General features: G+C 57.9%; 1 protein-coding gene across 1 annotated transcript in view; it reads right to left on the bottom strand.

Moving 5' to 3' along the window:
• The window catches only part of BOP1 (BOP1 ribosomal biogenesis factor), a gene marked incomplete in the record, with an annotated part of 98,814 nt that overhangs the window by 70,376 nt on the left and 4,125 nt on the right, over positions 1-24,313 (bottom strand). Inside the window, 1 exon segment of the mRNA XM_034763779.1 lies at positions 11,353-11,478. Coding sequence (XP_034619670.1) covers positions 11,353-11,478 — 126 coding nt within the window.

Below are 24,313 nucleotides of genomic sequence, written 5' to 3'. Positions count from 1 at the left end.
ATCCAAAAAACCAACCAACCAAGCAGGGCTGTGCACTGCCCAGCACAGACTGGCACAACTCTGTATTCCAGCTGGGACAGGCTTTATTTCCAACAAGCCTCCCACTGCTCTTACTACCTACAGGAGCGTCACCTTCTCGGGAATCTGAGCACCCCGCGGTTGTTCCTTCTGGCACAACTGGGAGTGAACTTTGCTCACCAGCCAGCAAGAGCCAGGACGACGTCAGTACACACGTTCCCCAGGTGAAATCCCAGCCCCACCGAAATCAATGGGGTCAGGCTTTCCCCCGTCACTTCTCAGTGCTCCCCTAGCTCCCAGCTCCTCTCGGTGTTCCTCTCACTGCCACGGAGCCAGCAGCTCCTTTAGAAACGTTTCGCTGGCGCTCAGTAGTTCAAGCTTTTGACTCCCTGTTGAAGAGGCGTTCCGTGTCTCAGCTGGGTCCAGCGAGTCTATTTCACACCCCTCCTTCGCCCCCAGAGCCGCTAGCTCGCCAAGCCCACGGCCACACCAGCCTTTCTCCTCCTTAAGCAAAGCGCAGCAGAGTTAATGGCTCCCCTCTCCCCAGCAGCCCTGCCTGGCTGGAGCTGGAGCTGGCCAGGAAGAGGAGACGGCTGTCCTACACCCAGCTGAGCACATCCAGAGACGGGCACAACTCAGGAATCCACATCTGGCCCAGGCCGCTCAGAACCGCTGCAGGCTCCATAGGGAGCTGAGCAAACCAGCTTCAAGTCCGGCCCTGAAACGCCACTGCACTGGGAGCCTTCAGTGCACACGCCCAGCCGGCCCAGGGGCCGAGCGCGGCCAAGGCAGACACGGGACTTCTCCCAAGCAGGCCCTGCCTGCACTCAGAGCTGGGACTACGAAGCCAAAGCGCAGATCAGATCGCAGCGCGTCAGTTCCTTCCCTGCAGCACGAAGTCTTCTCCCTCCCCACCAGAGCGAGGGCGGCCATGCACCAGCCTGAGATCAGCGGCCAGGGTAGAAAACATCCCTGCCCGGCTTTCCCAGGGGAGCTCCCATGGCTTCCTCAACAGCAGCCACCAAGAGCCTCTGATTCAACGGCCAGCCGACACCTCGCCGGAGCTAGAGCTTGGCGCAGACATCACAGGGGCTGGTTTATTAGCCCTGCCCCTGGCTTTCCAGAGCCACTTCAGGTCCCGCATTTGACCAAAGCGGTCTCCTGCCTCCCCCCGCTGCCCCCAGCTCTTCCTCTCACCCGTGAAACGGAACCAAGGCTAACGAGGTGGGATGCTGGAACCAGGGCCAGCAATTCACGAAGAAAGGCCCCTCTCCCCCACGTTCATCCCGAACACATTCCTCTCTTTGGAGGAGAGTGCAGCGCCCCCGATCCGCTGAGCCAGCCCCTGAGTCTGGGGAAGGGCCCTTCAGGCCACCGCCTACAGCAGGGTGCCCCCATGACTTTTTGAGCCCATGTAGTCTCTGGAGGGGCCACGCCAAGGCCAGTGATGACTGCCCGGAGGCTAGGGCAGGCTCGGAACAGAGACCCATCATTCCTTTAGAAGGGACGGTCACGGGCTGGATCTCTGGCTTCCCAGGCCAGTGCTCTGCCCAGGCCGTTAGGGAAGCCACTCCAGGCACCCCAAGCAGGAGGAGTGCTCCACACTTCCCTGTGGCCCCTGGAAAGCTGGTGCAGAGGCTGGCACGCACCTTCACCTGGACCATGGCACCATGGTGGGGACCGGAGCCATTGCAGGGGGAGCTGCGTCTGCCACAGGGGCTATGCGTGATCCCTGCCCGGGGGCTAAGGGAACGTTCAGACTGGTCTCAGCTCCTCTGTGCCAGGCCTACAGCCGTGCCGTGGTTACACTGCCTTGAAGAGTGCTTTGGGTGCACTGCAACCCGGGAACGACATGCAATACCTTGGCCTCACTGGGCCATTAAAGGAGAATACAGACCAGCCGTTAGGGGTCGCGGGAGAGCCACCCACATTTCTACCATGAAGGGACTGGCTCCAGAACTGAGTACGCCTGCTGCCTCTGCTCAGACGTGCTGCGCCATCTCCATTCAGGGAGCTGCAGGCCCCGCGGGGGGACTCGGCCATCAGCAACACTTTATACAGCACAGGTGCAGCCTTTGGACCTCTGGCCAACAAGAGCCCTGGCTGGGTAAAGCCTGGGTAACCTGCGTGACAGATTAAGTGCAGACGGGGGAGGATATCATGGGGCTAGTTCTTCAATAGAAACCCTGTGCCTTCTCCTTTCAGCAGGCATGGTGCCGGTGAGTTTCCAGCAGCGAGAAGGGATCTCAGCAGGTTTGTTTGGGAGGCGTCTATTTGCTTCAAAAGGGACGAGCTGAAAAGTGAGCTGGAGCAGAGCATGCAGACCTAGCACACAGAGGGGGAAATAAATGGAAAAAAGTTTCCGCTCCTCAGCTGAAAGTTGTTGTGGGTTTCTCTCTCTCTCTCTTTTTGGGTCAGAGACCTGATTGTTTCAATGTATTTCACTGATGTAATTCCTTCCAGAGTAAGAAAGTCTTTCCTGTGCGAACACTTTAAATATCAAGTCTGGGGCAGCCAGAAAATAGAGTCATTGAGTTCCTCTTTTTTATGATTGTATCAGCACCAGTTAATTGGTTTCTTTTCCCCACGCCCCACACCAGCCTCGTGCTCTGCTCCGGGCAGCTCTCTGCGGAGCAAGCCTGAAGCGGAAGGGTTACTGCGCTTTCTCCTAGTGCCAACAGGCGGCACAGAGCCAACCTGAGTTTCCATTTGGAAATGCCAGCCTGGCCCGGCCAGAACCCAGCTGGGACGGCGTGCAGGAGGAGGGATTTTTGCAGCGCTGACCTATCCCGGGGCAGCAGCGTGCAGAACAAGTCTGACTCCAGGAGATCAAATCCCTGTGGCTCCAACCCCCCGATTGCCCCCGCCCCTGAAACACAGGCTCGGCGCAGAAAGAAACTTTCCACTCTGGCTGCAGGAGCTGGAGGTCGAGCCTTCCCCAGCCACTTGCAGCTGCTGAGACTGCCCCACTCAGGCGAGCCCCAGACACTCTACCCTCCTCCCAACGGCCAGAATCCAGCCCGAGACCCCCAGGGCAGCGGAACACCCTGGTGCCAGACCCCCCAAACCCCTGAATAGGGAGCAACGAGATAAGGGACAGAGCTCAGAGCTCAGAGCCCTCCCTCCCCGTCCAGCGGGTGCATAAGGTTGGAAAGTGTAGCGGCGCGGCTGGGCTGGGGGGTCCTTTGCTCAAGCCCAGGCTTTTCTCCCCCCGAAGAAAGCACAACAGCCCCTCAAACCAAGACCATCGGGCGAGGAGGCGGCTGAATGCTCAGCAGCACATGCATGGCTGACTCTGCTGTCCCCAGCAAGGCAGTCGGGTGTAGCGCCTCCTGCACAGGCAAAGTGGGAACAAGCCACCTCCAGAGAGAAACCATGGACCCACCCCCAGCAGGGGGACAAGAGCTGCTCCAGGATGCACCAGGCCCTTTACCTCCGTTACACTGCCACAGATGCACACAGCACTTTGCTCAGGCCTCACAACCAAAGACGAAGAGGCGAGGACGAACCGCCATGGTGAATTGGACCGTGTGAGGTGATGTGTACCCCACACAGCCCCTGAAGGGGTTAATTTGGGCATGAGAGGCCAGTTAATGTACGGGAGGGGAGGGGGAGGGGGAGAGAAAGCCAGGCTAAATGGAGACTGAAGCCCAGCTGGGGAGGGACTGGATGGTGACTAGAAAGCCAGGGGGGTTGTAGAAGAAAAGGGCTGCAGGGCAGGTGTCTGCGGTCACTTGCCGAGGCACACAAGAGGTAGGAAACAGTCTGGGGAGACAGCAAGGAGCCCGAGTGAGCAGTTCCTGGTTGCCAGCTACAGGGTGCCGGGGCAGGAACCGGAGTAGAGCGAGAGCCCGGGTTCCCCTACTGGCCAACGACAAAGGTGGGGCAAAAGGTGGGGACCACGGAGCCCAGAGACCGATGGAAATCCTGCTGTAAGGCCATCGGACTCCCAGGTACCCCAGAAGGGGGGATAAAGTGTAATCTGGCCGGAGGGCCAAGCTGCAGGAGAGATCACCGCAGCAACAGAATGACTGTTGGCAGGGGGCACTATACAGGGAAACAGCCACTACGCCACACCTGGCCAGGAGGAGGCGCTCTGGTGGGGAGCGAGCCCCTTTACAGACCAGAAGCCCAGTGAGCCTGGTATCCTGTCACTGACAGCGGCCAAGCCCAGAGGCTTCAGAGGAAGGCAGAATTCACTCCAAAGTGGACAATTGTGAAATCGCAAAACCTAGAGAGAAACTTCAGTCCGTGGCTGGCCTACGCCTTGCTGCAGGCGTGATTAAAGCCCTTACACTTTTCCTGTTGCTAAACAGAACTCTGGTGCTCTCGTTATCCACAGGACTGCCTAGTATTGTTACTTTTGCAAAGCATTTGGCATCAATATCTTGTGGCAATGAATTCCACAGGCTAATTGTGTGTTAAACCCGTTACATTATGTGGGGGAAGAGGGGTGAATAAATCAGTTTTAAATTTGTGCCTTTTCCATCTCATTGATTATCCCTTTACTCCTGTAGCCAAAATGGTAGCAGGACTGCCCAATAACTCTGTTATTTTCCACACACCGCTATGGTGCCCCCTCAGATTCCATTTCCTCTCTGAACTAAAACAGCCTCAGTCTTTTAAACCCCTCTGCATCCACAAGGTCTTGTCAGGCCTTGGACTGCTCCCCTTGGCCCTCTCTGGAGCACTCCCCCCATTTCTGCTGTATCCTTTCAAGGTGGGGAGAGCAGAAGTGAACACACTATTCCACAGAGGGACACCCCCTTCATTTATAGATGGTTTTCTGAATTTCTCCCCACCCCGTGTTGTATACACCTTGACCTGGTTGGCTGTTCTCCCTGCTGCTGGGCACCAAGCACAGGTTTTCACAGCCTTGTCCTCTGAGAGCCCCCGGCTGCGTGGGAAGAGCTAACGCTATTCCTTGCAACACACGTTACTGAGGAATATGCTGCCCATTCACCGAGCCTGGCATGGTCTGAAGTCCCTCCCACTCTTCTCTAGCCCTGGCCCGAAATGAACGAGGTTCTCGAACATTTCCGGGGTGGGAGCAGAAAGGAACGGGCATGTTTTGGAGGAGAAGGTAGTCAAATCATGATGCATTTTTCTCAACTGCATCAACGAGCAGGGGCGGGAGAGAAGTGACCCCAAAGAGATGCATGAGCGACTTGGTCCCCAGCCTGGCACAAGCATAGAGCAGGACTCCTGCTGGCTCTGGGCGGGGAGGATGGAGCCAGCTGCCCACCAGCCCTGGGCGGACGTCTCGGGAGCACACTCGGCTCCTTAGACCATGCAGAGCAGCAGGTGCGTGGAGCTGGGGGAGCGGACTTGGCGCTTACATACACAGGAGAAGATCGAGGCTGGCCGGCCTGTTATACCAGGCTGGCAAACTGCACCAGCCCTGAGTGCAGGTGTCCGCACAGCACCCCCCGCCGTCAGACCAGCCCTCGCAGAGCCAGCACGAGCCTTCTGTCATCCGCATGGGGCAGACCATGCGCTTGGCTACAGGACGCCGTCCTCCTCTCCAATGAGGCCTTCAACCACTATCCCGTCACGGCTGAACGAGACGGTCACCACGGCGGTGACAAGGACCGAACGCCCTGCCCTGCCGCCCATAGGTCGGCACGTGGGGGAGGCGTGCCCTGACGCCCCAGTCCTGGTGTAGACAAGCAATCCCTGGCCTTATGGCTCGGTGTTCTGCTAATTACGGCCTCTCGGCTGCCTTCCCTCACACCCCTCTGTGGCCGTTGTGTGGGGCTAAGCGCCGGCAGCCCTCCAATGAGATGTGCTAAGTGTTTAATACGGTCTGGAAGTGGGAAGCCCCAGGCATCTGTTGCAGCTAGCCAGTCAGGAAGCACGCACACACACACCCGCAGCGATGAGTTTAAGAAGCTGTCTGCCAGCAGCACATTCTGAAGGGTTTTTTCCCCCTCTCTTGGCTAATCAGCTACTGAAAGAAGAGCTCCCTCAGCCCAGCCAGCCCCGGCACTCCCCCCCAGCCCGGGTCAGCTGCGCTGCGGAGGAGGGAAGCGGGCTTGGAAAGGCCGGCGGCTCACTGAGGAGCACTCAACGCGCCTTCATTCATTATCCACTGACATATGGAATAGTCATTGCGGGAGGAAACAGAACCAAACAAAAGCCCCAAACTGCTTCCTCCCAGCGAGGCCTGACAGCCCCTGCAGCCATTCATCTCGGCCCGGCGGAGAGGAAGAGACACTTGGACGGGACGACAAGTGTTGAAGTGGCTGCGGGGCCTGGGGGTGGGGAACGGCCTCCCCAAAGGGAGCTGCCTTAATCGCCAACCCGCCCAGGGAAACATTGACACATCCTGCGCTTTCATGTTCTTCCCCGCGCGGGACGCGAGCACTGACAGCCAAGAGCGGGTGCGAAGGGAGAGGGCCCCGCGGGCGATGCTGAGCTCCCGCGGCCGAGCGCGCCCGGCCAGGAAACCAATTTATTTTGTTGTGTCTCTTCTCAGAGCACACGGTGGAGTGTGATTTGGGCGCCTGGCCAGCCCAGGCGCTGACGCCTGCCAAGCGAGCGGGAGCTCAGGGAGAGGAAATTTAGTCTGTGCTAAGCCCGGGGGCATAGCGGGTCGGAGCGCTGATTCTTTATTGAAGAGCTCCGAAAGCCACGCACCCACAGAGCCAGCCCAGCCCGCCCCACAGCCCACGCCACACCCGCAGGTGGCGCCACTTCCCACTGGAGGCACCAGGGGCTGGTACAGGTGACAAGGGACCAGCTCTGTGCTAGGCACAAAACTCCCCTCAGCAGGTCATTGGCTAGGCACCAAAACCTGACAGGAAACCGGCAAAGGTACTCCCAGGGGGCAGCCAGCCCGGCACGAGCCAAGGGCAGCCTCGGGAGCTCTGCAGCCATGATGCTGTTTATCCGATACGGGCCAGGAGAGGACGTTACCCAGCATGCCCTGCAGGCTGCTCACCGCAGGGGCTGGACCTTTCCATGCGTAGCAGGACCCTCCAGAGCACTGGTTCATTAGGGTAACGTTTTGGAAGGGATATTAAAGCCCCTGCTGCAGACACCTGAGGTGGGGGGCACATGACCTTGCTGAGCGTCGAGTTTCTCACCCCTTCCTCTGAAGCAGCTGGTGCTAGCCAGGGTCAGTGAGAGGAGCCTGGCTTAGGCGGCCTGGGGTCTGACCCCGCCAGGCCCTTGTGATGCTCCGATGGAGGGGGGAGAACTGGCTCTCAGTCCTGTCAGCTCTGCAGGCTGCCCTCTCCTAGGGAAGGGGAAGGTGGTTGCAACCTGTTCCTGTCTTTTAGCAAAGCTTGGATGTCCCTGGTTTGACCGGGACCAGCAGGTCTGAGGGCCGAAATCCTCTGCTAGCAGCAGCCACCCTGGGCAAGTCCCACTCCAACATCCTTGGTACTCCCTGGAAGGATCCGGGGACTAGAACCTGGGTCTGCAGAGCCTGGGTCCGCTGATGTTCCCACAGCGCCACCACGAGACCATGCGGAGGTACAGCCAGGGAGCACCATGGAGACCACCCAAGGGACCTAGACTGACTGTAGGCTACAGCCCTCTGATTGGCCAAGCACCCTATTTATCCCCAGGGGTCACCCCTGGATCTTGTCCTGGTACGCACACAGATTTTGGCCCTTTGCTTTAGCTCCGAGCCTCCCGCCTCCCAGTCCGCTCCAAGCTCTGGCCCTGGCCTGACTCTGTACCTCACTCTTGCTTACAGGACCTGGCTATTGCGATTCCTCCAGCTTCTGCTTAGCGACGACTGCCCTTGGGAAGACGTCAGCCCAGCTGTGACCGCTAGGCCACACCACCTACAGCCCGGGCCCTTACTCAGCCTGGGCTGGTTCACTTGTCTAACTGCTGTGCAGTTGTGCTGAGGAACTGCCACCTGGACTCGATGACCTTTGCAGGGAGGGATTGAACCCTCCCCCAGGAACAATCTCAAACTAGAACGTTTTAAGTCCAGGATCTCACAGCAAACACAGCCACTTGCCCTCCCTACAGAACTGTGGGAAGCAGCCTGCCCAGAAGCGGGGCCCTCGGCAAGTCCAGTGCAGGTGGGAAGAGGCAGCAAGAGCCGAGATCTCGCCGAGCCCCAACCTGCAGTGCAATTCTGTCCCCGCCCGGCCCACCAGGCCTCAGCTGCGCCATCGGGGTGCGTGAGACAGTAGCCAGGCGACTCCTTCAATGATCCAACAGGCTCTACAGCTTCCACAGCTGCCGGGCAGAGGGAAGCCTCAGGTTGTGAGGGGAGAGCCCAGTGCCTGCAGGTGGAACTGGGCTGTCCCCACAGCCCCGAGAGGCAACAACCCACCAGGTTTGGGAGGGACCATTAATGTCTCTCTACAGACTTCAAATGAGCTTCTAATTAACCCTGGAGTGGGAGGCCACACCTGGAGCTTCAACTTGAGCCCAGGCTTAGCGAGAAACTGGCGCCCGGTTGGGGGAAACACGGCTGGCCCCGAGGGGAGCTGGCCCCGCTCTCTTATGGGGAAGGGGTGGCTGGGCCCCGTACCCTCAGCCAGCTATAAGCGCGCGAGGGCTCCCTGCAGAGGCGAACACAAAGCATACAGCGTGCACATCCCAGCCACAGGAAGCGGAAGCATCAGGGCTCTTATGGCAGAGAGATAAATACACTCACAGAACGGGGGTTGGGAAGCCAGGAACAAAACCACTGAAAGTTGTTCTGATGTCAGCAGGTTCTGAATCAGTGCTTCCCTCACTGGGGCCCTGAAATAGGACCAGCTGGGGAGAGAGACCTTGAATTCCTGCATGAAAGGGTTTTCTCCCTGGGTTATGTTGTAGCCATTACACAAGTGTACGTTTTCTATAGTCGTATATTTCACTTCCCTCTAAATCTCTATTCCAGATCTGGGGGCAGGGACTCCGCAGCTCCAGCCCTAGCCCAGGTGGGCCTCAAGCCTGCTAACATCTAACCTCCAGGGCCTTCGCCGGACCAGACAGGCAAGCAGGCTCCCAACCCCCACTCTCTCAAAGGGGACGTAACAGGAAGGTCCTGACCTCTTGCGATTGCTGCGTGCTACATGAGAGCTGGGGCGTCAGCCCCGCAGCCCCGCCAGCCCCAGCTTGGGTAATTCCATCCCAACTCTCTGAACAGCAGCCTGTCGCTCCAGACACCCTGTCAGCCCTCGGCAGTGCCGGCCCCGGGCGTCAGCAGCACGGCCCCGCCAGCCCCAGCTTGGGTAATTCCATCCCAACTCTCTGAACAGTAGCCTGTCGCTCCAGACCCCCCGCCAGCCCTCGGCAGTGCCGGCCCCGGGCGTCAGCAGCACGGCACCGTCTCCTCGCCCGTAAGCCGTCTCTGGGGGACTGCAAACTAACGACCACAGAACAGAGCGACGAGCCCCATTACGACCCCCAGAAAGCTACAGCAGCTCCTCTCCCAGCCTAACCCGAGAGGCAAAGCACTCCAGTGCCGATTGCCCTACGAGTCTAGGGTGAGCCCTTGGCTCTCGCGCCTCTCTGGGCCTCTGGAGCCCCTCTGTCCTGGCACTGGACTAGAGGCTTTACTGGACCCAGCGTATCCCATTTACTCCATTCCCTTGGGTCACCGATTGGGCAATTAAAAACAGCATCACGTTTGTCTGGCAAGACCAATGTTTCACCAAGACCCCAGAAAGCTGCTTACTGCGGAAGGTTCCATTATCCTCTAGAACGTAAGAACGGCCACACTGGGTCAGACCCACGATCCATCTAGCCCTGCATCCAGTCTACAGACACTGGCCAGTGCCAGGCCCCCCAGAGGGGATGAACAGACCAGGGAATCATCATGTGATCCATCCCGTCGCCCATTCCCAGCTGCTGGCAAACAGAGGCCAGGGACACCATCTCTGCCCAGCCTGGCTAATAGCACTGATGGACCTATCCTCCAGGAACTTATCTGTTTTTTTCCTGAACCCTGTTAATAGTCTTGGCCTTCACCACATCCTCTGGCAAAGAGTTTCACAGACTGACTGTGCGTTGTGTGAAGAAATACTTCCTTTTGTTTGTTTTAAACCTGCCTCCTATTAATTTCATTTGGTGACCCCTAGTTCTTGTCTTATGAGGAGTAAATAACACTCCCCTAGTCACTTTCTCCGCACCAGTCATGATTTTATAGACCTCTATCGTATCCCCCCTTAGTCGTCTCTCTTCCACGCTGAACAGTTCCAGGTTTTTGAATCTCTCTGGACACAGAAGTTGTTCCATCCCCCTCATGGTTTTCCCTGCCGTTCTCTGTCCCTTTTCCACTCCTAGTGTGTCCGTTTGGAGCTGGGGCGACCGACCTGCCGGCCGTAATCACGATGGATGTGAACCCTGGCTCTCAACCTTCATCCCAGGATTTGACCAGGGTCCGAAGTCAGTCTGGCAGCGATTGCCAGGCCCCCTGCGAACCTGTCCGGTGCACACTGGCTTTCCAGTGCAATTCTCAGTGGCCCTCGACATTCGCTGGCCAGTAGCCTCAGCACTGCGTGAGGCCTGCGCTCCAGACAGCAGCATCTTCCCTCGCCACTCATTGCTTTCACCCCTGTGAAGTGCACAAGGCGCTTTCGCTGGCCTGGCTCACTCAGTGCAGGTGTCTTGGGGAGTGGAAGTTCACAGTAGTTTGGGTAACGATTTCACAGACACACAGTGGAAGTGGTGAAATGGTATGTACGCCCCCCCCAAGCCCACAGAGCAGCCAGCGTGGGGAAATTCTCCCCTTCGCCTCCAAGGCGAACCAAGAAGGCCTCCCTGTTGATCTTGTCCCAACATGCTGCCTGTTTTGACAAAGCACTTTGTCTCAATTCCCTTTCCTCTGGCCTTCCTGAGCACCAGCTGTCCACACACCAACACGCCAGATCCCCCGTCCCGTCTCCCGACGCACCATGGAGGGTGACTACAGCACCCCTTTCTCCAGCACGGCCCCTAGCTCCCACTCCCTTTGGGACGCTGCTGAGGATTTCCCTCCTGCCCTGAAAACGCTCCGGATAGATCGGACATTGCAGGCCTGAAGCAAAGTTTTCCAAGGTGTGGACCCCCACAATGAATTACTCAAGATATATGTGAAAAAACTGCACATGCAAAAAACACCCCACTGCTTCCCAGGTAGCATCAGCTGCCTCCCCGTTCCTTGCTGCCGTCTAGAACTACTTCCCGGCCTCTGGACTCTCCCTTGGCTTCCCAGTCTGCGCAGAAGAGGCCGGCAGGCTCTATGAACTGCATAGCAAGCAGGGACCAACTCCACAGCCTTACCACTCACCATGAACCGCACTTTGCGGTGCCCAGCCCACCAAGCCGTGCCCTGCTGAGCCAGCCCACCATGACCCAACCACAGCAGAGCTTATACCACTTCAACCTGGGTCCTACCTCCTCGTCTGAGCTGTCGTCCTCGTATTCGCCCCTCAGCAGCAGTCCCTGCTGGACGCTGGGCATTGACTTGGTCTCCAAACTCCGGCACTGCACTTGTTCCTTCTTCGGGGAAGCCATCCTGGCCTGCAAGGCAATGAGAAGACAGAGACTTGGGTCAGTGTGACCCCATCACACTGACTGTGCGTGACGTGACCACTTGTTTGACTCGGTAACCACCCCCCTTTGGGAATTTCACTGAAGCCCCCAGAGTGTCCCTCTGCTGCAGAGCATCACAGGAGCCAGGACCTACTGCACTCCCAGGTCTCTCCCCACACGGGGTCCTTGCTGGTTCCCCACCACCCAAGCCCTTACCCTAAAGCTCCTGGGGTGACCAGGGTCACCATGTCACCCAAGGAAGGAATTCGTTTATTAGACTAGGTGATTCTAAAAAAGGAACAGCCCTCCCCCCACGTCCTCCCAGGGCTGTGAAGAGAGAAAGTCATTAGCCCCAAGCTCCTGGAGGCCAGCCCATTGGGGAAACCTTCTAGGCACCCATGCTGCCTCCCACAGACACAGAGGAGAACACACTTGCTAGGGTGACTTTTCCTACCTCCTGCAGCTTCTGCTGGCTGGCCACATTCTGCTAAATCCCCCAGCCAAGGGTCAGACCGCAGACACCTGCCCCCCCCCAGCCCATGGCACAACCCCCTCTGGGAGGACACTCGCTCATTCCACGCCCAGGCAAGGCTACCGCAGAGCAGTGGAGCCAGACAGGACATGGGGCCGAGGAAGGCATGCTGCGGTTACCCCAGCCCTGCCCCAGCAACAGCACAGAAGTGCTTAGCCAAGGAAGAAAACCACGTGCAGGCTCCTCAGGCCTGGAGGGGGCTGGCAGCTCGGGAGATAACGGTTTGGCTATTCAGAGCGCACAGGCCACGTCAGCCCCTGCAGGCCACACCACCCATTCCCAGCTCTGCATTCAGCAGCCCCTTCCCCTACCCTGCAAACCAGCAGCCCCTGGATTTCTGATGCTCGCCCCACATGTCCCTAGGGATTACAGTCTCCCCTCCCACAGCCCTTTTAACCCTGGCAACCAAGATTTAGAACTGTAGGACTGGCAGGGACCTCGAGAGGTCGTCTAGTCCAGTCCCCGGCACTCATGGCAGGACTGAGTATTATTTAGACCATCCCTGACGGGGTTTGTCCAACCTGCTCTTAAACATCTCCAGAGATGGAGATTCCACAACCTCCCTAGGCAATTGATTCCAGTGCTTATCCACCCTGACAGGAAGATTTTTTGTAACGTCCAACCTAAACCTGATGAAATACATCCGAGAATACTCAGGGAGCTGACCGAGGAGATATCTGAGCCATTAGCAATTATCTTCGACAAGTCCTGGAAGACGGGAGAGATTCCAGAGGATGGGAAGAGGACAAATACAGAGCCCATCTATAAAGGCGGGAATAAGGACAACCCAGGGAATTATTAACTTCTGTGCCCGGAAAGATAATGGCGCAAATAATTAAGCCATCAATTTGCAAACACCTAGAGGATAATAAGGCGATAAGTAACAGTCGCCATGGATTTGTCAAGAACAAATCGAGTCACACCAACCCCATAGCTTTCTGTGACAGGTAACCAGCCTTGCAGATGGGGGGGGGGGGGGGGGGAAGGGGGGAGGGGGGGTATATCTTGACTTTAGTAAGGTCCAGAGTGATGGGAGAAGTCTCAGGCTAAGATCACTGCAGGTGCTGGCAGCCGGATTCGAGTTGGGGTGTCTAAAGCCGAAGGACAATGTATCTGAGACATGGGCTGAACAGCAGATAAGCCTTTGCTTGGTCTGATGCCCTCTGCTGCAGCCAGCCCCCAAAGCGTCCCTGCAGCGTGTGGTTTCGCTGATGACACCCCAGGGTGCTGCCATTTCATAACCACAAGTTTTTCTTTGTGCCCGAGGCGGTTCTAGCAAAGAATGGGCCAGGCACAAGGCCGGACTCACAGCCCTCCACTACCCGTGCTCCTCCAAGCCGTCAGGGGGCCTGGGCAGCGTTCCAGAGCGACGCGCACCTGTGTCTCCAGAGTACTTAGGGGTGCCCACAGCGTGGCCAGCCGCGGGTCCCACTGACCGCTTGTCAGAAGTGATGGGATCAGACCGGAGCTGCCTAAAATGGCGCCGAAGGCAGCTTCCAGCACAACCTGGCGAGGCCCTCGGTGCCCGCAACCCCTGCATGTCGAGTCAGCGCGCGGCATGCTGGGATGTGCCCCCGGGGCATTCCAGGAGGGGCCCTCAGCCTGCGTTAACCACCCTGCACAGCCAGGGCAGGGCTCAGCTCCCCTCGACACGTTGCAGACTGCGCCCACTCGCTGACCTGCAGACCCAGCCCTGGAAAAGAGATTCCCCCCCACCTCTCCTCTCAGGGGACCCAGGCTGGATCGGGTTTACCAGAGGATTCAATGAAATAATCAGAAAAACAGCCCCAGAAAACCCCGCTCGGGGGAGCAGTAAAATCCACACAGCGTGCGATCACCTTCGGTTATACGCAACACCAACGCCGCTCCCGCCGAGCCGCAGGGAGCCGGGTGGGAGAGAGCCTGGAAAATACAGGGCCAGCAAGGGGATGAGATTACTGCAAAAACAAAAGGCTTTATTAAATTTTTTTAAGAAGGAGATTGGAGATAAGTTTTTCTCCAGGCTTTTGGCGCTCAGATGGCTTTGGACCGGAGTTTCCATCTCCCCCCCACTCACTTCCCCTCTCCCCCCGCCACCACGGTGAGCTTTGGAGAAAGAGCTCGCACCGCCAAACTGCGTCACTGGCGCTGCAGGCCGCCTCTGACAGCCAGTGGCACACCGTCCTCCGCTCTCAGCGCCGGCCTCTTCCTAGTGCCCTCGGGCTGGGTAACCCACCGACACCCCCAGCAACAGCCCAGCCAGCTGAGGACACAAGCTGTGCGCTCCCCGAGAGCGGAGATCAAACCACGGTCTTCGGGCTGCTTTAGCTGGGCCCTTGTATAAAATCCATCCCAAGTCACCCTCTAGCACATCTGGGATGCAGGCAGGATTCTAGTGCTTAGCGATTAACTACCTCCCCGGGCATTAACCAGCTGTGGAGAACTCTCGCTAGTGAAGGAACAGTCCCCGGAAGCCACGAGGAAGTCCTCAGACAGGACAGCGTTCAAGCACAGACTGGCAGAGACCCTACCCTGCTACCTGACCAAAGGCTTTCTGGGGAGCTGCTCTCTCGATGCCCAGAGGTGCCCGGAAGCTAGGCAGGCCGTCGTACTGATGGGAGGCTCAGGGCTCGGTGGGGGAAGCCAGCTCACCCCTGCAGAGATTATCCAGATGGCAGAGCGCGCTCACAGGTCATTCCTTGATCAAGGGCTGAGGGGAAAACCCTTCGGTGCGTTTTGGTGCATGGAAAAGCTCTACTAGTCCTCCTGTGACTAGGAATCAGTGCGACGGGGCTCAGCTCACCCAGAGGGCAGCAGTGAAACCATGTAGTAGATTAGGGCCCCTTTAACTTCTGCTTGAACGGACAGGGATGGTGGATAAATCGGGGGCTTTGCTCGGAGATCAAACTAATGAAGAGCGTCTCTCACAGGCCCAGCCGCTGGAACACTGGAGTCCACTAGAGGGCAGCATGCAATGCTGAACGCTAACGGGAAAAGCTCCTAGCTCCAAAGGCAGCGCGGCGGGCCTGGGGACAAGGAGGTGAGCTTGTGCCTGCACTTGGTGAGTCAGCAAGACTCACAGCCAAGTCCTGGCTGCACCAGGACCCGTAACCTGGGCTGAAGAGAGTTTGCACCAACAGGAACCAACGTCACTGGATCGGGGCAGCACGTTGCTCAAAGTCATTTTCAGCACCAGCTCAGATTCCCAGCACAGACAGGACTGGAGACTGGGGGGTGAGTGGGAGAAGGAAACCTCTCATAGGGGGCTAATCAGACCTCCATCCTGATCCGCAGCCCCCCACTATTCCAGTCCTGCACACGCCCCATCCAGCTCTGCTGCGGCCCTTCAATCTCAGACTGCAGCCGGAGACGTGGGACAAGACCAGGGAAGGGAGGAAAAAGAACGAACGAGAAGGGAAAATACTGAACGGAAAGCGAGGAAGGAAGGAAGGAGACGGACGGCAGAACAAACTTGGAGACGGATATTAAAAATAGCCAGGGAACAAGAAAGCCCAACGAAGCACAGCCATGGGACGCGACATTTGAAAACCGCCGTGAAAGCGACTGCCAAGAAGTTACGCTGAAATGCAGGCACGCCGTGTCCCACCTGTTCAGCCCCGGAACCCCACTGCCTGCTGGGGCAGAGCGAGCAGCGAGCTCTCCTGGCAAAGTCCTGCCCGCACCATCTCACCTTGCACCGAAAGAGTGAACCAGGCAGGGCCTGTGCTGCAGCTGAGTGGGGCGAGAGCGGCGGCTGCTGGGGGGGGGGGGTGTTTGCCAGTCACTGCCTCAGCTCGCTCATCAGCCCAGCGCAGCGGCAGCTCCACCAGCCGCCCTGGGCCTGGCCCCAGGGGGTAGATCTACAAACGCTGGGCTGGCCCACGCCACCTGACTCAGGCTGGTGGGTCTCTGGGCTGTGTAACTGCAGCACAGACGTGCAGGCTGGGGCCAGGGCCGGGCTCCGCGAGGGGGAAGGGTCCCAGGGGCCGGGCTCCAGCCCCAGCCCGAACGTCTACACTGCCATGGTAGGGCTCTGCACCCAGAGGCAGCTGATGGGGGGAGGGGGGCTTAACTGCAGCACAGACACACCGAGGGAGACTGAGCCAATCAGCGGCTTTGCTGGGCTGCTCTCTCCTCACCCACCCCCACCCCCGGCTTAAACCAGCACCAGCGCACTCCCCCCACAGCCAGTCCCCCCTCGCCTGAACAGGCTGGAAAATACATGGCTCGCCAAGGACCCCCCCCAGCAGTCCCCCTTCCAAAAGGAGGGGGGGTGAAGATGAATCTCTGGTCTGCTGGCAGGCCTGGGGAAGTGGTGCTGGGGCCGCAAGACACCTGGGGAAGGGGGGCGGCTGCTGAGGGGAGAAGGGATGAATTTGGGGTGATTGGTGACAGCACAGGGGAGGGGGGAATGGGAGCAGCGAGCCGGGCGTGGGAGTAGTGGCAGGTGGGGAGGGAGAGAAACAGGCATGAAGCGTGCACAGGAGTCTGGTGTGAAGTGCGAATGTGTGAGAGTGTCCAGGAGTGTGTGCGCGGGACCGTGTGCGCGTGGCTGGGAGCAGCGGGGGGCTGCACTCGCTGGGGTTTATGGCAGAGGCCGGCTGGGAGAGTCGTGTCTGGGCTGGTGGGTTTCCTTCGCAGTTCTGCCAGGCTGGGACACGGCCATGCTGAATGGAAAGGGGTGGGGTCAGGTCTGTGCTCCTCTCAGGAGCCTGCTAATGACCAGGAAAGCCTTGACTTGCGAAAGGGGAAAACAAGTCCAACCTGCCAATCATAAGGGGGTGTGTGTCTGTGTGTTGGGAGTGCTGCCCCCACAGTGTGTATGTGTCTCTGTGTGTGACTTTACAAACTGTTCACCTATTTCTCTTAGCAGCCCTTCTGGGAGGCCGGCCAGCCAGACGCCCCCTGTGACACGCAGGGAATTGGTACAAGGATGGGAAGATTAACAGAGGGAGGCAGGGGAAGGCCAGAATTAGGACTTGCAAGTTCCTGGATCTTTGAGACCCCGCACCCCCTTGCTGGGCCTGTACCCCACAGCTCTCCCACTGCACCTCTCTGCTGACCTGCAGCTGCCCCTGCCAGTCCAGGGCTGGCCCCCTGCAGACTCAGCTGGCCAGATGCGTGGGCCTGGCCAAACGGCACGGTAGCATTGTGATATGGCTTAGGATGAAGCCGCCGAACCCCTTTCATTGGTGAGCCACGTCCGCTCTCGGGATCTGTCTACACTGCAGTAAAACCCAGGGCCGGCCTGTGCTGCTGACTCAGGTTTGCAGGGCTCAGGCGAAGGGGCTGTTTGCAGTGCAGAGCCCAGGCTCTGGGACCCCCATGAGGTGGGAGGCCAGCCCGGGGGTCTCCTTGCAGTGTAGACATACCCTCAGAGGCGTGCTAGTTTCTGGCAGGAGTTCAAGTCTTTGCAGCAGCTCTGTGAGCCCAGACGCGAGCAGGCCCCAACCAATCCCCCGTATGATACAGAAATGGCAGCGAGAAGGGCCCCGTCTGCCAGGGTCAGAGCAAAGCCCCTTACCGAGAGCCTGGACCGGCCAGGACTGCGCTCTCCAAAGAGCGGGAGAGTTTGGGCACATCGGTCATTGCAGTTCAGAGAATTTGCTTGCATGGGTCTGAAACATTCACTGACGTCAAAGATCAGACGGGACACTAAGGATCTAGTCTGCTGACCTGTATAACCTGGCCCAGAGCCCTTACGCTGGGGGCTCCCGCTGCAGACAGAGGCAAATGACACCTCCCCCCCCCCCCCCCCCACGAGACGGTTCATCTTCTGGCTGCAGCTGCCCCAACCTATTTGCACCAGCCCCAGCCTCCCTCCCAGTAGCCGCGTTAAAGCCACCAGCGTCTCACAAGAGGCCCTCACCAGGCCAGGCTCAGCTGGGTCTCACTGGTTTGGGCCTCCAGGAGGGGTAACTGGACAATTAGCCTTGGGAGTCTAGTCCTCTCTGAGGAGCCTGAGGGGCTCCGGAGGTTAGCTCTGACCAGCTGTTAGGAGGACAGCTCTCCCCGGCTCCTGGCTCTGCACGTGCCCCAGAAGCAGACCTCTAGGCTCCCCAGTCCTACCACGCCGGGGAGTCTCTGTGCGGCTGCTACCCTCCATCCAGCTGCACCCACTAACCTGGAGCACCCACGCTCGGCCAGTGCAGTGAATTCGGAGGCAGCGTGTACCAACTGGAGCAGCCCAGGTCTGACGGCTGGGATAGTCGCTAAAGAAGTTTACGAGCCCTCGTGCCAAGCACGGAGAGGCCCCGGCCCAGCACTGAGGCCAGGACGTGGCACAAGAGAAAGCCGTGCAGACATCCCCCCCTCCAAAGAAGTGCTGCCTGCTGCTTTCCTAACCGGGCTCAACAAAGCAACCGCCAAACCAAACCACGCACCAGCGCCAAGCAAGAGGAGGGTGGGAAGAGGCAGGTCCTTCAGCTCCAGGCGTTGGGGAGAGGGTCTCTCCTTTGGAAGAGCCGACACCTCAGTGGCACATAGTTCCTGGGGGAAACGAGCCAGAGGGTGGGGGTCTGCAGCCTCTGTTTATCCGCCACTAAAACAAAGTGAAGCTAGCACCGGCTACTAACTCACCCCGGCTGCTGTAGCCTCACTGCGAGCTGCTCGGGGCAAGCGTCGCAGGTCAGACACCACGCCAGCTTTCCGGTCCAAAGGCCTGCCGCGGGATCAGCTGCAGGGAGCCAGGCCTGATCACTCTGGCTGAGACGCCCTTGGACGAAAGCAGCAGCAGCCACCGAGTGCCACGAACCGGCCTAGGGTTTGTAAACATGGCAGGAAAGACGGCGCCTGCCTCGGGAAAGGCGTGGGTTGTCTCAGGCCCAGCAAGAGCCCGAGCAGGCCTCGGAAGTGCGACAGACAAAGGCTGGGCTAAGTGATGCGCTGCATGGGGAGGAGGGAAGAGAAGCAGCAACCGGGCAGCACGGAGGGGAACGTACTGCGGCCTCACGTCCCAGGGAGTGCTCCGAATCCTTTAGAAACAGAGCGCCCGACCGGACCTCCTGCTGAGCCGCGGCGCGTGACATCAAGCTCTCCAGGTGGGCCCCTCGGGACAGCGGGGTCTGAGCACCAGTCTTGGCGCACGCTCTCACTGACAGCGCCCCAGCGCTGCCTATCCCCAGCGTGGGACAGACTGATTCCAGACTCTTCCATGGGACCCCAGAGAGACCAGCGGTGCCGAGCGGGCTTCCCGGATCATAAAAGCAGCCAATAACCAGCTCCGCTCGGCCTTCAACGGCAGGCTGCTGGGCGTCTCTGGATTCGGGCCGCTCGGTTCAGCACAGGGGCTGCCCAGGAGGAAAGCACGGCCTGTCACATGCTGGAAGGCCTCAGCAGGAAATCTAACCCGACAGCGACAGCCTAATCATTGCACGGTCCTGTAACCTAGGCAGGCACGAAGAACAGAGGCCCCAAGCCTGCTGACAGGCAAGGGAATGGCCCTTTGGCTCCGGGCCCCTGAGGGGAACGGGGCGGCACCTCCCCACTCAGACTGGATCCTGGCTCACCAACGGACTCAAGTGGCTGTTGCTGTCCGGGAGGTGCCCAACGAGAGCCAGCGCTCTCGAGGGAGACAGCTGGGGGACTAGGGAAGGAAGTTAGTTGCACGGCTCCTGAGCAGAAGAAGAGCTTTGCTCCCCAGCAGCATCTGTCTAGTCACCTCCCATGAACGTCCTCCCCCTGCACGGTGGGTTGGCAGGGTGCGCTGGCACTTTGTGTTCTGCCCCATTGCAAGAGCGTCCGGGCCTGGCCAGTGTGGGAGCACGAGCACAGAGCTTTAATGCACAGGAGCCTCAGAGAATCCACAAGACCTGGTGGTGGGGACGCTCATCCTGGGCCTTTCTCCCCGCAGCTTCCACAATCCGGCTGGGTGGGGCGCATTCCTGTCCCCACCTTTTACTGCTCTCCTTCCTCGACTCCTGCCCAACATAGCAACCCCTCGTACCGTGTTCCCAGGTGCTCGCCAACACGGCTCTGACAGGGCCAAATCCCCTTCCTAGTTCAGACTCAAGATGCAATCCAGGCATCTTGCTCCTTGTATGAACCGGAGAACAACTCTGGCCTGGTGACAGAGGTCCCTGGGAGGGTCTGGGGATCTCCGGGTGCTCGATTAGCTGAAGAAGCTATCCCAGAAGGGCTTTAACGCAGGAGATGGGGAAGAGAAGCCCCAACCTTGGGTCACCGTACATTGCCTGATATTGGGACTTCCTTTCAGGGACAGAAGCTAGAAAGCAGCCCGGATCAGGTAGCACCAGGGTCCATGCAAACCCCAAGAGGGTCCCGTGCCCCGCCAGGCCCCACAGTGCAGAGCCACGCGTCTGTACCAAAACAACCACCTCCACGCCAGCATTACTGTTCTTTGCTGGGCCCTTCGTCCATTACCTCTCAGGCACCAGCAACAGACCCCCGGCAAACCACCTGAGCAGAAAAACAAGGAGAAGAGCAGGCTGTTTCCAAGCTGGGCCAGGGGAGGCAGGTATGAGTGTGGTCCAAGGGATTCTACATTGCCACCCAGGGCCATGGAGACGCATCCTGGAGATTACGTGTCCCACCGGGGCAAACAGCCAGGTTTAACCGAGCGCTCTCCAACACTGGCGTGGCTTAGGAGCCCTGCTCTAGCACCGGCCGGTTAGTTTGTTCCGACAGGCCAAGCCTGGTTGCTGAGGTGAGCGCTGACGCTGTTTGGCTAGTCCCACGGCAAAGGCCAAACTGTTCAGCCACCCGGGAGGGTGCCCAAGAGGACCTGTATTTGACGCGGTGCGCACCGCAGGCCAGGACCTACCCGCAGCATCCCGCTCCTTTGACAGCCCGTGGGCTGCTGGGCAGGTTAGCAGCACAGCTCTCACCTGAGCGGAGTCTGGACACGCCCGGACAGCCACTAGCCAGAGGAGAGGGCAGATCAGACAGGACACGCAGGCCCCATCCATGTTAGCTGCGCTTGGCACCCACCATCAAACACAGCTCCCAACAGCCAGCTTTCAACACCCACTGCAGAAAGAGCGAGCGGCCCGTTGTCATGAGCTACCAGGCGGGTTTAGTACAGGGCACCTAATCCAACCAATGTTTCCAAATATTCATTTTAACCTTGGAACTTGGGAAAGCATCTACAAAACGAAGCCTTTCTACCCAGTGGCAGTAAGCTATAGTTCCTTTGACACTTGTATCCGATTGTGTGTGACTACAGCTCTCTGCCACACACCCACTATTACGTTGAAGTCAGAAGGCCATTTTCAGCCTCGGTGCAAACACACATGAAGTATCCAGCCCGTTGCCCTGTCCTGGAAGCCTGTCAGATCTCCTATGCTAAGCAGGGTCAGGTTAGCGTTTGGATAAGAGACCAAGGTATGCAGAAGTGCAGAGAGAGAATTTGATAGATGTTGCTCTTCCTTTGGGCCTTGCCTCCCTCAGATTTCCTACCCTTGCTACAATTTGGGCAACTCTGGTAGCAAGCGAGGGGCACTATGGTAGGCCAGCTCACCGAATCACCACCTCATAACTCCGCTGGCAGCAGGGCGAGGGGATATTGTGGTTAAGATGCCGGCCGTTGCTGGCTCCTTGTCTACAATGCACCATTGGTAACAACCATGGGAAATTTCAGGGGAAAAGGCCAGTTTTTCTGAGTCAGCACCAAACCGGTGCCGCGGCAGAGTCACTACAAAGTGCAGCGCTGGTGGAGGTGGCATCCTTCGCATGGGACACAACCCGTGATATTTATTTACTTACTTCTTGCAGTTATTAATGAGCCCGTTTCCCTCTAGAGGAGTCGGGTCCGGAGGAAATTCCTACATTAGTGATTTAATTCTGCCTCCCCAAATGCCCCTTAATGCGAGACAGGATCCTCAGTTATGTAAGGTTGTCACATGCTGTTAAACAGCTGTTCTGTTCCACTCTATAGATGGCTGCATTCATCTTTGTGCATGGCTCTGTATCCACAATGTGCTTGGGGATCGGCAAGCTGCTAGAGAAATGCAAGACCTCTCATCGTTTACTGTCTGTTCCACATTGGTTGCTAATGATAAATCATGTACACCTCTACCCCGATATAACGCGAGCCGATATAACACGAATTCAGATATAACGCGGTAAAGCAGCGCTCTGGGGGGGCGGGGCTGCATGCTCCGGCGGATCAAAGTAAGTTCGATATAACACGGTTTCACCTATAATGTGGTAAGATTTTTTGGCTCCCGAGGACAGCGTTATATCGGGGTAGAGGTGTATTATGACTTTGCCGCAGAACTGAGGAGAGGAGGCTCTTGTTTAACACACATTGGAAAATTCCTGCAAACGTGGTAAGGAATGTTGTTTTAAACGTGAAATCAAAAAGGAATCGGATTCCCGGCCAAGTCGGACATGTCTGATCGCGTTTCCTTGTGTGGAACCCCTTGGCTGCCCCTCCTCCACAAAAGGAAGGCAGAGCGGTAGCGTAAACTGGATTTCAACACTCCCAGCCTACTGTGCCACAGAACCCCCTGCACGAGCGGACCTGCAACGCATGGGCATTCCGCATGCCAGAAGCGGTCCCCGACAGGGCCCCCCATTCCCATGTCTCCAGTCACCACAGAATGCCCATCAGGGGCTGTTCCCGGCGCCAGGGCAGTGTCGGCCGTACACGCGCAGAGTATGAAGTGAGGCGCAGGACAGGGAGGGGAAACGGCTCTTGCCTCAGTAAAACGCCACTGCCCAGCCATCCAGTTACTCCTGCCTCAGAACAGGAGTGAGGCGAAAGAGGGGACGCAGCCAGGAGCCCTAAGCAAGGCCATGTCTCCTCAGACGTGCCCATTCCCTGCTCGGTCTCCAGCCCTTCACAGGCCGTGCTGCTGAGGAAAGAAGGCAGCACAAAGGGCGCTCGGAGGACTCCGGGCACAGGATTATGCTGGGGTTGACTTTACTTAAGCGGTACGTCCCGGCTTTGCTTCCCAGTGGCCTGCCTGCGAGCTCCTGAAGGACAGCAGTACGACGCAGCGTGGAGTCAAACCCACGAGGAGTAAACGCCAGCACAGCTGAGGGGCTACAGAAACGCTGAGGAGAGGGTCAGAACTTGGCACGGGTCCAGCAGGGAGCCAGCTGTGGCTTTCGGACAGGAAGGCGCTGAATTCACAATCCTCAGTTCCTGAGGGTACTCTGCTCACCTCCACCCCTGCACACCAGCTGCACCCACACAGACCGACAGGTCCAGGAGTAGAACAACAGGGAACAGTCTGGTTCATGGGCAAGTCTATGATCTAGTCACAGGTATTTTTAGTAAGCGTTATGGACACGTCACGGGCAACAAACAAAAATTCACAACCCACGACTTGACAATGACCTTTACTATAAATACCCCTGACTAAAACATAGCTGGAGGGCCCCGGGGCACCACTTCTCCTGGGGTCAGCCACACTGGCCACTGCAGAAGTCACTGAGCTCACGGAAAGTCACAGAATCCGTGACAGACACAGAGCCTTACTCATGGGACATGCCCCAAGGCCAGAACCCTGGTTCTACTCCAGCCTCTGCCATTGGCTGCGTGAGCTTTTTGTAAATCACTTCCCTTCCCGGGCCTAGCCAAGGCTAGGCAAACAAGCCATTAAACCTCACCCTTCAGGGTTTAAACTCATCTCACCACAAGGAGTTCGAAAGAGACCGAATGTGGAGGCAGATTATCCCACACCTGCCTATGAGGGGTGCTTACACCTTTCTCCGGAGCACCTGTCAGAGACCAGACCTGAGTTCCACCCTGGCCACTGTGGCCATCCCAGTGCTGTTCTTTCAGAGCGTGTTCGTGTACCCGGGGTTTCACAGTTAAATAAACCCTCACTAGATTCGGGTTTTAAAATGTGGCAGTTACAAAATTTTAACTTGCTCATTGTAAATTACTTATTTTCCTACTCTAGACATGATCTCGTGCCTCAGTTTCCTAATCTGTGACCCAGGAATTATACCAGAGGCTCACAGGAGCTGTACCCAGGATAGTATTTGCATTCAGCTGGAAGGTGGTATAGGAGAGCGAAGTATCTCACTCTAGAAGTGGCAGGAGACCTAGACCTCCTTTAATTAACAACAAGCAAGTAACACTCCAGCTTCCTGGAGTTCCATCTCCCTGCATAAACGCACATCTCCTCTGCCAGAACAGCTGCTCCCCAACCCTCAGTCCTCACGCTGTTTTTGTACAGCAGCTGAATGATACAGTCATAGAACCATAGAATATTAGGGTTGAAAGAGATCTCAGGAGGTCATCTAGTCCCACCCCCTGTCCCAACCCCAACTAAATCATCCCAGCCTGAAATCTGAAAAGCGTGTCCCTGTGTGTCCTATGTTGTCACCACACAGAAC

Source organism: Trachemys scripta, chromosome 2, assembly GCF_013100865.1.
Source record: "Trachemys scripta elegans isolate TJP31775 chromosome 2, CAS_Tse_1.0, whole genome shotgun sequence".
Classification (NCBI taxonomy): domain Eukaryota; kingdom Metazoa; phylum Chordata; order Testudines; family Emydidae; genus Trachemys; species Trachemys scripta.
The sequence above is the reverse complement of the archived record's forward strand: the minus strand, read 5'-3'. Positions and strand labels throughout refer to the sequence as shown.